A 17,759-nucleotide genomic window follows, 5' to 3' on the forward strand; every position below is an offset into this window, starting at 1 on the left:
CTTCTGCCTCAAATTGTGCGTCATCACCTCTGCAGCAGTGTGGCCCATCCTAGTTCTAATTTCCTCCAGATAAAAAGCTTCCTAATACTGGGTTGAGTCTAGTGGAGACTGTGGGTTTCTCAAAGTACAGATTACCCGCTGTCAAACTCTGACCCATTGACTTAGCAGTCTCCAGCATTACAAGTTAGGCAGGGACTTGGATTTCATGGTCTGTTCTCCTCATACTGACAGATGGTGTAGATGCCACCAAACTGCAAGAACACAACTGCACTTCTCCTTTCTGCTGCTTTTTTCCCTTGGCTTTCCCTCTCTTTACATTCTATTTTTTAATTAACTTTATTTTTATATAATTGATGTATAATAAACTGTACTCATTTAAAGTGTACAGTTGAATGAGTTTGACAAATGTTTCCGTCTCTGAAACTATTAATACCACAATCAGGATATAGAACATTTCCATTAACTATCAAACTCTAGCTTAACAGTCACTGATCTGCTCTGTCACTGTAGATTTGCTGTCATTTTCTGGAATGTTGTGAATGAAATCATGCAGTATATACCCTTTACTAATTGGCTTCTTCTATTTAGATAATAATTTTGAGATGCATTCATGTTATTGAATATATCAATAGTTTTGTGGGTTTTTGTTTTTTTTACTGATGACTTGTATTGCATTCTAAGAGTAGTGTTCCACTGATAGGAAAATATAACATGTTCTTCCACCTGTGTTATTTCTAGTTTTGAGTTCTGTGAGTAAAGCTGTTATAAATATGCTTTTCCTTTTCTTAAATAAGAGTGGAGTGTCTAACTTTATAAAGAACATGTTTAACTTTATAAAAAACTGCCAAGCTGTTTTCAAAATTTTTTTATTTTGCATTCCCAGCAACAGAGTATGAGAGTTTCGCTTTCTCTCCATCCTTTTAGCAACACTGGGTATTATCAGTCTTATTCATGTTGACCCCTCTGATGGGTGTATTTGTGTCTTGTGGTTTTAATTTGCACTTCGTGACCATTAATGTTGAGCATCTTTGCGTATGCCCCTTGGCTATTCTTATGTATTCTGTGGTGAAATGCTTATCCAAATCTTTAGCCCACTGATCTGCTTATTATTAAATTGTATGGGTTCCTTATATATTTTGGATACAAGTCTTTTGTCATATATACATACTATATTATGTGAATATTTTGTCCCAGTATACAGCTTGACTTTTTGTTATCGCAACAGTTTTTTTTCTTGTAGTAAAGGGCAGTTTTTTGTGTGTGTGTGTTTTTTAGGAGTGTGGTTATCCTATCTAAGAAATATTTGTCTACTTAAATTTTCTTTAGGTCTATGATGTGCTCAGTTGCTCAGTCGTGTCCAACTCTCTGCAACCCCATGGACTGTAGCCCACCAGGCTCCTCTGTCTGTGGGATTTTTTAGGCAAGAATGCTGGAGTGGGTTGCCATTTACTCCTCCAGGGGATCTTCTGAATCCAGGAATCAGACCCTTGTCTCCTACACTGGCAGGCAGATTGTTTACCACTGTGCCACCTGGGAAGCCCAGGCCTATGATACATGAAATTAATTTTTGCATATTACATTAGATGAGGGCTAATGTTCTTTTGCAGGAGGAGAAGGGGGCGACAGAGGATGAGATGGCTGGATGGCATCATCGACTCAATGGGCATGAGTTTGAGTAAACTCCGGGAGTTGGTGATGGACAGGGAGGCCTGGCGTGCTGCGATTCATGGGGTCACAAAGAGTCGGACACGACTGAGTGACTGAACTGAACTGAACTGAATGTTCTTTTTGAAAAATACATGAATCTCTCATTTAGCACTGTTTATTGAAGAGATTAAAAAAAAGCAAGAGAGTTCCAGAAAAACATCTACTTCTGATTTATTGACTACACCAAAGCTTTTGACTGTGGGTCACAACAACTGTGGAAAATTCTTAAATCTATGGGATTGCCAGACCACCTTATCTGTCTTCTGAGAAATCTTTATACAGGTCAAGAAGCAGCAGTTAGAACTGGGCATGGAACAACAGACTGGTTACAACAGGGAAAGGAGTACGTCAAGGCTGTGTACTGTCACCCTGCTTATTTAACTTCTGTGCAGAGTGTATCATGAGAAATGCCAGGCTGGATGAAGCACAAGCTGGAATCAAGATTGCTGGGAGAAATATCAATAGCCTCAGAACGCAGGTGATACCACCCTTATGGCAGAAAGCGAAGAACTGAAGAAACTGATGAAAATGAAAGAGAAGAGTGAAAACGTTGGCTTAAAACCCAACATTCAGAAAACTAGGATCGTGGCATCTGGTCCCATCACTTCATGGCAAATAGATGGGGAAACAGTGACAGACTTTATTTCAGGGGGCTCCAAAATCACTGCAGATGGTGACTGCAGCCGTGAAATTAAAAGATGCTTGCACCTTGGAAGAAAAGCTATGACCAACCTAGACAGCATATTAAAAAGCAGAGAGATTACTTTGCCAACAGAAGTCCATCTAGTCAAAGCTATGGTTTTTCCAGTAGTCATGTATGGATGTGAGTTGGACTATAAAAAAAAGCTGAGCACCGAAGAATTGATGTTTTTGAACTGTGGTGTTGGAGAAGAGTCTTTTGAGAGTCCCTTGGACTGCAAGGAGATCAAACCAGTCCATCCTAAAGGAAATCAGTGCTGAATAATCATTGGAAGGACTGATGCAGAAGACACTTAAGTCATGTCCAACTCTTTTGCAACCCCACGAACTGTAGTCTGCGAGGCTGTACAGTGGCCACCTGATGCAAAGAATGGACTCATTGGAAAAGATCCTGACGTTGGGAAAGATTGAAGGCAGGAGGAGAACAGGGATGACAGAGGATGAGATGGTTGGATGGCATCACCAACTCATGGACATGAGTTTGAGCAAGCCTTGGGAGTTGGTGATGGACAGAGAAGCCTGGCATGCTGCAGTCCATGGGTCGCAAAGAGTAGGACATTATTGAGCGACTGAACTGAACTAAATTAAGAGATTTCCCTTTTCCTTTGAATTGCCATAGCACCTTTGTCCAAAATAATTGGCTGTGTCTGGATTTGTTTCTGGGTCCTCTCTTCTAATCCATTCGTTTATATGTCTTATCATTTATCCAGTAATTGCATAGTTTTAATTGCTGTGGATTTATGATGTCTTAAAATCAGGTAGTTTAAGTCTTCCAACTTTATTCTTTTTCAAAATTGCTTTCACTATTATAAAATTTATAAGGAAATGAGAACAATTCTACAATCAAATTGTTCAGAAGAGTAAGCTGGAATTTGGATTAGAATTTCATCGAATCTTTAGCTCAATATGGGAGGAACTGACTTCTTAACTTGGACTTCCCTGGTGGCTCAGTGGTAAAGAATCTGCCTGCCAATGCAGGAGAGGCAGGTTTGATCCCTGGGTCTGGAAGATCCTTTGGGGAAAAAATGGCAACCTACTCCAGTATTCTTGCCTGGGAAACCCCATGGACAGAGAAGCCTTGCAGACTACAGTCCATGGGGTCGCAAAAGAGTTGGACATGACTTACTGTCTAAATAACATCACCAACTTCTTAGTCATTCCTGCTGTTTATGGACATGGTGTATATATGTAATGTAATATATAAACTTATTTGGGTCATTTTTAATTCTTTTTGTGTAGCCATATTGCTTCTTATATATTTTTTGGTTTTTTTAAGACCCACTTGGTGATTTTCTTTTTTTTTTTTGATGGGCGACTTTATACTCCCAGCTATCATTAACTGTACAATTAGAGACATGGAATTGTAGAACAGCAGACATTAGAAAATATTCATTATTTTGCCCATTTTTCATTATGTGTACACATCAGGTTCTTTGCATGAAAATGAATAAACTCAGAAATCTGTAGACATTTGGTATCAAGGTAGAAAAGTTTGAGTTGATTAAAATTTTGAGATTTGGTAATGGTGTGAAAATATTTTCTTTACATGTATTTTATATATCTAGTATAACTTATATACAGAATGAAGCAACCATATAATATAAACCTTAATTCCATAGAGTTTTGGTTTAAAATATATATAAATAAGAGCTCTTATTATTTTCTTTCTGTACCATAGTATTATCTTTCTACTTTTAAGTAACTACATTTATTGGATAGTTATGAATTAAGTGTGCTTTGGTATATTGTTTTTTATTTTTTTATTTTTTATTTTTTTTTGTGTAATAAAGTTTTATTAAAGTATAAAGGAGATAGAGAAAGCTTCTGACATAGGCATCAGAAGGGGGCAAAAGAGTACCCCCTTACTACTGTTAGCAATGGAGTTATATACTCTCCAATGAATCCAAAGAATGTCTGGAGGTTGTAAAGACCTCACCAGACCTACTCCCATAATTTATGTTTTAAGATAACAGAATTAGCCAGAGGGTTTAATCCAAAGACTGTCCTCAGGCAGGATACATTATTGTTATATAATCCTAAGGAATGTAGAGGAAAGAAAGTAAAAATGTTTGTCTTTTCTTCCTCCTTGAATATCCCAGACCTCTCTCTCCTTGGGGACCCGTAGACTTCTTATCAACCTGCCTAGGAAATGACTCTCTCATTCCCCCCTTTTCTTTTAGGAGAATTATGTTGCCTAGGGAAAAGGGGCGTCGTTCTCTTTCCATAACTGCTTCTGAGCTGACAAGGGGCGTTGTCCCTAAATTGGTGAGGCAACGTATTCTCCTAATCCTCATAGTGAGGATGTCTGATCCAGCGGCTCCAAGTAATAGTTGGAGGAGGCTGTGGCACTCATAGGAGCTTGGACAACTATTTGTAAATTAAAAGCTTTTAGACGGTTAGAAAACCCCATTATACAGTTACAGATGTAAGGCAAAATAGTCATTAAACCAAGTTAAAATCAAAATGAAAAGTCACATTATGTCCATAGTTACATCAGTCCATCTTAAGGTTGTTAGATGTCATTAGTTTAAGAAGAGGCATCACATGCGATTGTTGAAGGTATTTGCAGACTTGGAGAAAGTCTTTTCCTTGAACTGGAGATGTCCACCACAGGAAGCCTTCCGCTGATGAAGAGGGGAGTGCTCCGCAGACCCAGCAGTTAGACCAATTGTGGAATGCAGCATAGGAGTGAGCCCAGGACAGGAAGGCATTGTCTTGAGGATCAAACGGCAGACTCAGGATTTCTGGAGTCAGCAGAAGTAGGCTCACATAGATTATCAGGCCCATCTTGTCCTGAAGGATCCCGGACGAGCCCCCAAGATGAAAGTTTGTTACTGAACGATGAGACGCGGGATTCTTGGCCTCCGGAGGAGATGAATTCAATCCGGGGCCAGAGACGAGGCTGGATCGCTCAGAGCTTTTGTGTAATAAAGTTTTATTAATGTATAAAAGAGATAGAGAAAGCTTCTGACATAGGCATCAGAAGGGGGCAAAAGAGTACCCCGGTATATTGTTTTTTAAAGTGTCATATTCTAGTGTTTTGCATGGCATTAGTATCTGGCAAAATACAAACATGCACAGAAGGAAATTCAACTTCTTTTTTTGAAATGGATTCATAGATTTACCAAGTGTAATGTGTTTAAACTTTCATTATCCTAGTAAAATAATGTTTTTTTCTTAATTGTAACAGACATCAGACACCCTGAAGAGCTTTCTCTATTGAAAAAACCCAGAGATCCAACAAAGAAAAAAAAGAAAAAGCTAGATGACCAATCTGAAGATGAGGCACTTGAACTAGAGGGGCCTCTTATCACTCCTGGATCAGGTGAGTCTTTGACTTAAGCATGGGTTCAGTGTGAGAACCATGAGAGCTGTATGCCTCTGTGTGTGTGTATGTATTTGAAATATAGTTGATTTACAATATTGTGTTAGTTTCAGGTATTGCAGCACAATGATTCATTTATACACACATGTGTAGAAAAAAAAAATATATATATATATGTTCTTTTTCAGGTTCTTTTCCCCTATAGGTTATTAAAAAAATATTGAGTACAATTCCCTGTGCTGTACAGTAGGTCTTCCTGTCTGTTTTTTATATCAATATAAATGGACTAAATAGTCTGGAGAGTGGTCAGGTTAAAGAACACTCTCCTTCTGCATGTTTTTCCTCAATCATCACCAGAGTCTGTCACGTGTGATCATCATGTCCGGTGTTAGTAGTTGAATCACTAATAAGAAAAGCTGGTTCTGTGCTCAGGAAAAGTCAAAAGGAGACAGTACCTTAACTTATCTCAGTTCTTGGCATTGTGGAAATTGGAGGGTTTTTTTAGCATTTAGTTCCATTTTGGGACTATTTTGTGGAAGCCACCTCTATTTAGTTAAGACATTATTACTTTTATCAGGTTACTTAAAACGTCTGTGCTTTGCATACGCTAGTCTCTTAGTGCCTCTGTTTTCTCTTGAAGAAGCTTTCTCATATTTCCTTCCATTACTTCCCCAACCTGAACCTTACTGAACCCCTACTTCCCCAACCTTATGGCTTCCCCTGCTGTCATAAGTCACCAGGCTTTCTGTGTTTGGTATTATATTATGTGTTCTCCCCTAACAACTGTAAGGTCCTGCATGAAGAGACTGTTTCTTACCTTTTTGTTACTAGGACCTAACTCAGCATATAGCATACAGTAGGAACATGGGCAGTGTCTGTTGAGAAGTTAGATGACTAATCAGTTAGATTACATGGTTCTTTGGTTCCTGAAAATTAGTTTCCCATGTTTCCATTGGCTGCACATTTATAAATCCATTTCTTAGGATAGATCTCAGAAGCAAATAAATACACTAATTTTACTAATTCAGTTCATTCCTGTTTTTTAAAATTCTGGGGTGATAATGATGGTAATGAAAGTAAACAGGGAATAAATGCAGACTTATGTATGCCCAGAACTATTTCACACACTTTACCCATGGAAACTCATTTAATTCTCACTACAACCCATCAAAGTGGATTATGTTATTATTCACATATAAAGATGAAAATATGGCACAGTAAGTTCAGTCGCTCAATCATGTCCGACTCTTTGCTAACAGTAAGGTTAAGAGCCATAAAAAAGGCTAAGCACCAAAGAATTGATGCTTTCCAATTGTGGTGCTGGGGAAAACTCTTGAGAGTCCCTTGGACTGCAAGGAGAGCAAACCAGTTGATCCTAAAGGAAATCAACCCTGAATGTTCATTAGAAGGACTAATGCTGAACCTCCAATACTTTGGCCTCGTGATGTGAAGAACCGACTCACTGGAAAAGACCCTGATTCTGGGAAAGACTGAGGGCAGGAGAAGAGGGAGGCCGAGGATGAGATGGATAGATAGCATCATCAACTCAGTGGACATGAATTTGAGCAAACTCTGGGAGATAGTGAAGGACAGGGAAACCTGGTGTGCTACAGTCTATGGGGTCTCAAAGAGTCAGACAGAGCAACTGAACAACAAAATTAGGAACATCTAAGGTCACGTACCTTGTGACCTTTATATCTCTACTCATGTACTGATTACATCTGGGAGCTACCAAGAAATAAGATAGTCTTTACTCTTAAGTAATTTATAGGCCAGTGGGAAACTATAGTTACTGTATTTAAGGAGGTAATACATAAACGTTAAATGAATATTATAGAAATAATGTAATAAGAATTTAGAAGACAAAACAATTCCAAGTAGGGTGTATTCAGTTTTCAGGTTGGGGAATTAAGTTTGTGAATTGGCTAGGATTCCAGTGGCTAGGATTTTGATTGGAAGAATAGGTGATCCACGTAGAAAGAATGATATTAACAAAGAACATCCTGGCAAAAGAAAAGTACAAGATGTGTAAATAAACCATTTGAGCCAGTTCATAGGGGAGAGACCTCTAAGGAACTTCTGGATCACACTAGAGGGTATTTAATGTCAGGCTGAGGAATATAGGCTAGTGCATTATAGAGTCACTGGTTTCTGAATATGGTACAAAATGAACAAATCATTACTTAGAAAGAATATCAAATTTAATTCCAGTAAAAGGTGGAGGAGGGAATGAGGGGAAAGAATAGTGGTAGAGCCTACAGATTAAGGAGGTCAAAGAGAGTAAAGAGTGTGTCTGTCATTAGAATACGATTAAAATCTGACTTAGACTTGGTGGTTTATATAGATGAAGCCATGTGACAGTAGACAGAATCTCTGCTTTCAGTTTTTTGTTTCTTTTTTTTTAGTTTAAATGAAAACTCACTTAATTCTTAAGATGAAGAACTACATAGAAAGGTATATTTATGGGATGATTTTAGAGTGGTTGAAATCAGGCAGGATTGGTCTTAGAGCTGCAAGGAAGAGCTTTTATATAGTGCTTTAAGAAAAGACAGAAGACAAAAGATAATGAATTAAGACGAGGGAAAGCTACAAATATTTTAGAGTAAGTAACTGTGGGTTTCTTTTCTTTCTTGTTTTAAATTGAGGTGTTACATATAGTAAAATGAACAGATTTTAAATTATGGATGAATATTTGCCAATGCATACAACTTGTCACCACCCAGAACTAGGTATAGCATGTAACATGATGCCAAGACCCCAGAAGGCCTCTTGCATGCCTTTTCCTGTGCCTCTCACCACAGAATAGTGTTGGGCTGGTTCTTGAACCTCGTGTGAATGGAGTCAGACACTGTGTGTGCTCTCTTGTGTCTGTGAAGTGACTGTTTTCAGTTGAAGGAGCTTTTTTTTAACAGGCTTTAGTTGTCTACATCCAAGCAGTTTAAAAACATTTGAGGAGTTGATGTGAGATGCTAAGAAAGTACATAAAGATAGTGATATGTAGAGGACTGATTATCTATCAAGAAGTCCCATACACACATGAGAAGTAATAAGAGATTAATTTTTAAAAGAAATACTAAATATCAAGTTTGCCTGCTTTTATCATTTGTCAGTCATATTAGTCAATGTTTGGACCATATGCTGGCAGATTTGATCAGTTGCATTTTATGTTCATGTAAATAGCAAGAGGTCTATACATCTCAGCTTGTGACGTCTTCTGGGGATCAGACACTGCTCAGTGCTACACAGAGGTTCCTGTACCGCAGGGGGTGGTCAGGAATACGTGTAATTTTCATTCTACTGAGGCAGAAACAGGCTGAGTTTCCTTTAGTGCCTGTGTGCTTCCTGAATTATGAGCATCTGTGTGAGCATGGTTAACAATTATGTATTTATGTGTTTGTGTATCTTCATTTCATCCTTATAGAACATCTGTGAATTTGGTGGCATTATCTGCACCTTACTTACAAGGAAAGACCATTACAAGGGTTAAGTAATTTGCCCAAGGTCACAAAGCTAATCAGGGACACAGCTAGGATTCAGATCCAGATTGGTCTGGGTCTAGCACTCATGTGTCGAACCATTATGTAACATCATCTCTCCAGTTTTTAATATTTAAAGGTGAATACTTTGTGAATTCTAATAGGAATATTTGATAAAATATTGGTGTGTAAATTTTACTTCAACAAAGCTTTTTTTATTTAATATTTCAAAAGGTAAAGGATCATGAGTGAATCAGTGATTCTCAGACTTTAGTCAGATTCTTACCCAGAAATATGATAAAATTCTGAGTGTTTACATACCTTGTTTGCAGGCTATGCTCAGGTGACACTCTCTAGTGCTTTGCCACTTGCTGGCTGTAACTAGGTAAATATCTAATCTCCAAGTACCTGTGAGGAGGGACCACTGGAAGTAGCCTGATCCCATGTCTGGGGGAAACTATTTTTCCATGTAAGAATTAACTTTACTGTTTAGTGCTGATTTACAGATTACTAAATCAAGATTTACTATGGAAGTAGAAAATTACTTCATTAGGAACTTTTCTAGGAAATCTTAAAGGCAGCTCAACAAAGGAAAAGTCTGGGTCCTAAGGTATTCGAGGAAGTCAGGAAAATCACCATGCAGGATGCCATTGTTCCTAACTAGAATTTGCCAATTTAAACATCAAAGCATTTTTAAAAAACTATTCTTTAATTATAAAAGTAATGAGTTTTTAATATTTATAGTAGGTGGCCCATACTGTAGTGCTTGTTAAAGTCTTTGTTTCTCATCCTTATAGTTTTTAAGTTATCATTCTGTGGTGTTCAGCAAACTCATCTATTTTGTTGCTGAGTACATATGCTACCTCATCTTACCCTTTATTAGTTTTCTGCTTCAACTATGGCTTAAATTGGGCAATCAGGAATACAGGCTGGTTGAGATTGTCCCTGAACTGCGACTTAAAAGGAATTTAAAATGCACATACCCTCTGACCTAGCAGTGCTGCTAGAATTGGGAAATAAGTACAAAAATGTTTATTGGAATGCACTGTCTGCAGTAGCAATGGCGACGTCAGTAATAAAACTGTAAAATGAATAAATGCACACCGATTGGGAATGGCATAAATAAGTTATGGTACCTGGGAGGCAGTGTGTTTAGCTGCAGTCGAGTCGGACTGCTGATTTATAGCTTGGCTCTGCAACTTAATAGTTCTTGACATTGGACACATGTATGAACTTCTCTGTGCCTCAGCTTGCTCCTCTCAGATGACGACAATAAGGCTGTTGAGAACACCTGCATGAGCTATTTATTACTGCAGGCTGCCTAACAGCAAATGGGAAAATGAAGTGAAAGTATGGAATGTAGATTATACAAAGTATAGGTAAATAAGAAGGAAGAGAATCGATTGAATGGCTGATTCTATTAGGTGTTGTGTAACGTAGGGGAATATATTTTGTTTTAGAAACTTCATAAATAAGTTTCATTTCAAAAAAAAGTTTCATTTCCACACCTTATTTACATGTATGGTCTCTATAGCAGAATTATCCTTTGCCCAATTGAGCTGGATTATTGTCCTCAGCCCTTTTATAAACAACTCTTTCACAAAATGCCCTTGTATTTTAAGGTTCTTTGCTTTACAGCTAAATATTCCAGTATTCTTCCTCAAAGGCTAAAAGGGAACATTGCAGCCTCCTTTGTTTCTTCATATTCTACAAATTGTTTTAGTATTCATTGGTAGAACACATTTAGAGGTATCAAATCAGATAACCCTGCAGTTAGTAAAAGTTTTTGTTTTTTTTTTTTTACTTTATGTTCTCTTCCTAGACTCTGTCTTAACAACTTTAAACATCTCTAGCCTTACCATCACTTTTTCATGGATAGTTGTTTCTATCATTCTGTGTTTGTGGGTGGTGTATAGTTAGAGATGACAGGAAAGAATTCCTAAGCATATTCCTAAATTAGGTAAGGAAAACAGCTATTTCATTAACAGCATCCATTTAACAATGTGACACCCATTTACACATTTTCTTTTTAAAAATTATTACTACAGGATAAAATATATTAACAGAGTTGGAACTTTGAAGGGGATGTGCTTTTGCTTAATGTCATTCTGAATTTTTTTTAAAAGTCTTAATCAAATCTCAATTTTTGCAGTTTAGATGACAGAGAATAGATCATCAGTGGACTAATTCAACAAATTTTTTTTTTAATGTAGTCTTTTTTTTTTTTTTTTAAGTGTTTAAAAAAATGTATGCCTAGCCCTTTAACACTGAGGAAGCTGAAGATTAAAAAGATAATATCTCTGTAACTTCAGGGAATTAAACATAAAATGCCCCTTTGTTAGCCTCTTTCTAGGGCAAAATTTATATATCCTTTTGCTTTAATATTTTATTTGTAACTGTTGGAGCCAGTTCAACTATTAATTGAGAAAACAACAACATAAAATTATTATCTTAATTTATGTGAATGTATTCAGTTACATTGAGTTGTCTTAAAACAGGGTATGGTGATTTCAGAGGGTGATAAATGTACATGTTTGTCACTAAACACATGCCAAGAGCACAACCTCATTGTTTTGAGTTGAACAAAAGCTCATTTTAGGTTATAGCTTCTAAGGTTCTTTACTTACTCACTTAAAATATTTATTTCAGTTTATGATTCGCAGTTAGGAAAATCTGTTTTCCTTTTCCCATTTTCTTTTCATTTTCATTCTTTGTTTCTGTCTTCTATTGTTGCCTTTCCTTTACCTTCTGAACTCCTTTCTTTCCTTTTCTATAGGCACCGATGTTCTTTACATTGGCCCTCTGAAAGGTGAGCCTTGGCACAGTCGAAACACAAAAGTGTTGGTCTGTCTGCTTCAGCAATATCCTTAACTTACTCTAACTCTCTTGAACTGTTTTCCCTAGAATTTCTACCAGCTTAATTATATTTTTGACCTTATTGTTACATGTTCTTAATGCTATTCAAGTGAAGTTAATTTCACATGTTTCTAAGACAGGTAAAATAATGTACTAAAGCCTTCCCTTCCAGAACGAAGTTTGTGTCTCACAGTGTGTTTTACATCATTATAGCATGTGTTACTGAAAAGTGAGATAACTGTACTTCATACTTACTACCTGTTTTTCACATTGTTTATTAGGAAGTATATATTCAAGCCCAGGACTTTATAGTAAAACAATGACCCCTACTTATGATGCTCATGATGGAAGCCCCTTGTCGCCAACTTCTGCTTGGTTTGGTGACAGTGCTTTGTCAGAAGGCAACCCTGGTATACTTGCTGTCAGTCAGCCGATAACATCACCAGAAATCTTGGCAAAAATGTTCAAACCTCAAGCCCTTCTTGACAAAGCAAAAATCAACCAAGGGTAAGTTTTTGTTTTATTTTTGTCGTTTTTTTGCTATTACAAATTATAAGGTTTTTTTAATTGAAGCATAGTTGCTTTACAATATCGCGTTTCAGTTGTACAGTGCCGCAGTTCAGTTTCATATATATGTGTGTGTCTGTCTGTCTGTATGTATAATTGAATACAGTTATACGATAGGTCCTTGTTGGTTGTCTTATTTTATAAATAGTAGTGTGTATATGTTAATCCTAGCCTCCTAATTTATCCCTCCCAACCAAGGGTAAGTTTTAAAATATAGATACAATTTAAGAATTTCTTTGTCTACATAGAGGTAGAATTAATTCTGTCTTGCTCTGTTCCACTGTGTTAATTTGTCCAGGTGGCTTGATTCCTCAAGATCTCTCATGGAACAAGATGTGAAGGAAAATGAGGCCTTGCTGCTCCGATTCAAGTATTACAGCTTTTTTGATTTGAATCCAAAGGTATCGAGGGTTTAGAGGGATCTCTTTTTGTTTCTCTTTGTTTCTTGGAAGTTGGTGGGGTAAGGAATTGCTTGGATATGGATAGCAAGTCTTGAATATAATATTAGAAACTCAAAACTTTGGACACTATTGCTGGTATTTTAAAGAAGTCTATTGTTTTAGTAGGTTGGAAGCATAACTAAACCGTTTTCTTTTTGTTAAGATGATTGAATTTTTGGTTGATTTGTATTTTTTAACTTTCTTTTATATTGAAATATAGTTGGTTAACAATGTTGTGGTAGTTTCAAGTATATAAGGAAGTCATTCAGTTATACATGTATCTATTCTTTTTCAAATTCTTTTCCCATTTAGGTTGTTAGGTAATACTGAGCAGAGTTCTTTGTGCTGTATAGTAGGTCCTTCTTGGTTATAACTTCTAAATACAGCAGTGTGTACATGTCAACCCTGAACTCCCTAACCATTCTTTCTGCCACTCCTCCCCGCTGGTAACCATAAGTATGTTCTGTAAGGCTGTCTGTTTCTGTTTTGTAAGGTCTTTGTATCATTTCCTTTTAGAATCTGCTTATAAGGGATATCATACCATACTTTTCTTTCTCTGTCTGACTTATTTCACTCAGTAAGACAATCTTGGTTTCCTCCATGTTGCTGCAGATAGCATTATTTCGTTCTTTTTTTAAAAAAGATTTATATATTTTATTTTAGCTTTGGCTGCGCTGGGTCTGTGTTGCTGTGTGTGGGCTCTCCCTAGTTGTGGCACGCAGAGGCTAGTCTCTAGTTGTGGCGCACAGGCTTCTCTCGTTGCAGAGCACAGGCTCTAGAGCGCGTGAACACAGTAGTTGTGGCGCACAGGCTTTGTTGCTCTGCAGTATGTGGGATCTTCTGGACCAGGGATTGAACTGGTGTCCCCAGCATTACAAGGCATATTCTTAACCACTGGATCACTGGGGAAACCCTGTTTTGTTCTTTTTAATGACTTCGTAATATTCCCTTGTATTTATGTGCCACATCCTCTTTATCTATTCCTCTCTTGATGGATATTAGGTTGCTTCCATGTCTTGGCTATTGTAAGCAGCGCTGCAGTGAATATAGGGTTGTGTGTATCCTTTTGGACCATGTTTTTCTCTGGATATATAGTGGGATTGCAGCATCATATGGTAGCTCTATCTTTAGTTTTTTAAGGAAACTCCATACTGTGTTCCATGGTTTCTATTTACTACAGAGTTGGTAAAGTTAGTTTATGTTTTTTAATATCTCTCTTCAACTCTACTTAGGTAGAAGAAAAGTTTTCTGAAAGATTACCTATTCAATTACTTTCAAATTTCTAATTACATATCCCAGATGCTGCTTCAAAAAAATTCTTTTTAAGTCTACATTTCTCTCAGTTTCATAGCCAAACATTATAATATGTTTTTGCTGTCAAGTGGTTTTCATCATCTCTGCTACTGAAATACTGTGCTGTTCTGATAAGATGTAAATTTGCCATGAAATCTGGAGTGTTTCCCCCAGAAAACACATGACACAGAGATTTGGATCTTTTGCTTTCGTATCATCCTTGTGGGTGGGAAGACTTCTCTTGTCTGCCTCTGATACTTTTCATGTCTAGATTGTAGCCTAGATTTTAATGTATGTATTTATCATCTTAAATTATGTGCTTAAATAATACTTTGTACAACACTAAAATGTATATAGAATTACAGAAAATCATTTTAATTCTTTTTTAGGCTATATCATACCTAATTTTGGTAAAGCCAAAGGTTTCTGGGAACACAGTTACATTTGCATGGGGTAGGAAGCGGCTATGCATTTTGTTACTATTCTAAGCTATATAACTACTGGTTTTTATTAATATAACTGGGTAATTCAGTAACACTTAAGTAACACATTTCCACAAATGTGTGTGTGCCCTTTATTTTGAATTTTTAAAATAATTACTGTTTCCAAGGACCTGCTACTTTGTCTGGGTATGCATTTCCACAGTAAGCAAGATGTTCCCTGAAATAATTAATTTACTCTGTGATTATGACATGTTAGTGTAAGTTGCAAAACAATACTAAAAAGCAGTCAGTTCTGTCTTACTTTAATGTCTTCAAGTTAAATTCCTTTTGTTAAGGGCTAGTAAACCTAATGGTTATTACCCTGGAAAATAACGTACAGAATCTACTTCTAATACTAAATATGTAAAAATCTTTTGGCATATTTTAATGCCATTTTTAATGAAAAAATTAAAGATGGTATATATAGATATGTATAACCCTAAGGGTAGCTTTTTTCCTTATTGCTAATGTTAAAGGTAACATATTACAAAATTGTGTCTCTTTTTGCTGCAGTATGATGCAATCAGAATCAATCAGCTTTATGAGCAGGCCAAATGGGCTATTCTTTTGGAAGAAATTGAATGCACCGAAGAAGAAATGATGATGTTTGCAGCCTTGCAGGTAGTGAAGAGTATTGGTAAATTGGACTTTAAAGGGGAATGGGTAGGGGATTATTTACATGGTAAAGTGGCATAGTAATTCCAGTAGTATTTTGATATAATGTTTTTTTTGGTTTTGTTTTTTTTTTTTTAATTTTTTGATATAATGTTTTATTTTTTGCTATGTAGAAAGTGAATGGACACTTAGAAGGCAAAATATGTGAATTTAATTTTTTTGTCTTATGTATGAGTTTAGTGGTATACTTAAGTAGTTACTTTTCTATATCCTCTGACCCCCAGATCTATATTAGCTTAAAACTATCCAGTTTTCCCCTGGAAATAAAATCCACATTAAAAATCAGATTTCTGAAATGAAGCCTTGCATAACTTCATAAATATCTGGGAATGGTAATATTTGTAAAATGGGCTACGGCAGAAATTAATACCTTTTAAGATGATAAAATTTTAATAGACTAGTAAAACTAAACATAAATAAGTCCTAGAATGACGTTTCCTTAATAAGCAAGTAACTAACATTAAGCTAGTATTTTTCCAAATGTGGATCTTGCATATTTCAGAATTATAGTAGGGCTTACTAAGAAATTAATGTCCACTGATCTCCCCTCTGGTAAAGTAATATTAGGATGGCACCCACAGTTTCATTTTTAGAGACACTGAGGTCTGACTGACCACTAGATTAATCTTTCTAGATGAATCATTTCAGATATCTAAGTGTTCTCAGATTATGGTGGAATTCCATTTTCACGTAAAGTTCTGATTAAGTTGATGTTCTTTGAGTACAATAAGCAAAAAGAACATTTAGTTTTGAATGTCTTTTACTTTAACAGTGATTTAATTCTTCATTAGAACACAAATAAAAATGTTCTCCATCTTCCAAATGCTTTTATGTACCCAGAAAAGTATCTCAGTTAAGACTCACAACATTGTTTTTTTGAGAGGAAGAACAGCTCATTTCTTCTTCGTTTACATTCTAAAAGAGGGAAATCAAAATGAACTCCAGATGGTAAATGAATGAAATAGTTTAATTATTTATTTTCTAGAGACTTGCTTAATCAGATAAGACTCTTTTATGTTTCTGGATCATTCAGGCTACCTGAAGAATTTCTTGAATTAAACTCTGGAACAGTTTTTGGAAAATATCTCACTTGGTTACAGCATTCTGTCTACATTTTTCCCACTTAGAGTAAGGGCTAGTGAAAATTTTGCTGATGACAAAGTAAATAAGAAAACTTGTAAAATGTATATGGAGAAAACCACAGCTTTTCTTACATACTATTTCTTATCTTTTTTATTATAAAAATAACGCATTTTTTAAAAAAGGCAACAGTTATATGCAGTGCCCAGCACATAGTAGGTGTTCAAAAAATAGTTATTGAATGAGTGTACACATAGTCGTATTGTCACAGAAATGGGACTAGTCTGCGGCTTTCCCCAACTCCCACCCCATCCAGTAAACATTAGATATTCCATTTCGATTTAGTAGAAAAACACCTCAGAATGCTGGATTTTAATTCATGGAGACTGAATGCCCCAAAGCATAGCTTTCCCTGGACCATTTTAGAATCTAGATTCAGTGAGAGAAATTTGGACTACAAATACCCTGAGTTGCTAGAAGCCTTCCCAGAAACTGACCCAAAGCCTCTTGGAAGCCATCCAGCCCAAGAAGGGGAAAACTCAGAAAATATGGCAAGGAGATGCCTAGTATTTTTTATTTTAGACATAGGCTGCACCCTGAACTATTCTTTTATTAGAACTTCTGGTTCCTTGTGTAAAATAAATCTACAATAGTAAAAGGAAACAAAGTACTTCAAAGTAAGAAGCTGTGGATTTTGAAAAGTTAGAAAAGTGAGTAACACTGTTTTTTAAGCATTTAGGTCCAATCATGTATTGTAACATTTAACAGATGCCCCACCCATGCACATTTGAAAGCAAAGCTGGATTTTATGACCAGTCCCATTCACAGCCAGGATTTCTCCAGTATAACTCATAAGGACCTTCTGCATCAGATTCATCTAAGGCACTTAGCAGCCTGGGGCCCAGGCTAGACTCCAGATTTGCTGAGTCAAAATCTCTGAGGGTGAACCTAAGCATCTCTATGTTTAACCAGCTCTCCATATGCTTCTTACTATACTCTGATATTTGAGACCACTGCCTGAGAGCCTCAACCTACCTCCTTCTCCATGGTTTGTGAATATGAAAGTTTTCTACCATTATAAGGATCTCATTTCAACACAACTGAAGATATAGCCAGAGAGTAGTAGTTGTTAGTCGCTAGGTTTGTGACCCCATGGACT

The 17,759-nt window shown here is 36.5% G+C and overlaps 1 protein-coding gene across 2 annotated transcripts in view; it reads left to right on the forward strand.

Annotated features, from left to right (window-relative positions):
* FERMT2 (FERM domain containing kindlin 2) overlaps window positions 1-17,759 on the forward strand; it is a 73,273-nt gene that overhangs the window by 39,087 nt on the left and 16,427 nt on the right. For both annotated transcript variants that reach the window (XM_061157035.1, XM_061157034.1), the window contains exons 4-7: window positions 5,597-5,731; window positions 12,345-12,570; window positions 12,929-13,031; window positions 15,359-15,466. In XM_061157035.1, coding sequence (XP_061013018.1) covers window positions 5,597-5,731; window positions 12,345-12,570; window positions 12,929-13,031; window positions 15,359-15,466 — 572 coding nt within the window. The remainder of the gene's footprint in view (window positions 1-5,596; window positions 5,732-12,344; window positions 12,571-12,928; window positions 13,032-15,358; window positions 15,467-17,759) is intronic.

This window comes from Dama dama, chromosome 12, assembly GCF_033118175.1.
Source record: "Dama dama isolate Ldn47 chromosome 12, ASM3311817v1, whole genome shotgun sequence".
Classification (NCBI taxonomy): Eukaryota; Metazoa; Chordata; class Mammalia; order Artiodactyla; family Cervidae; genus Dama; species Dama dama.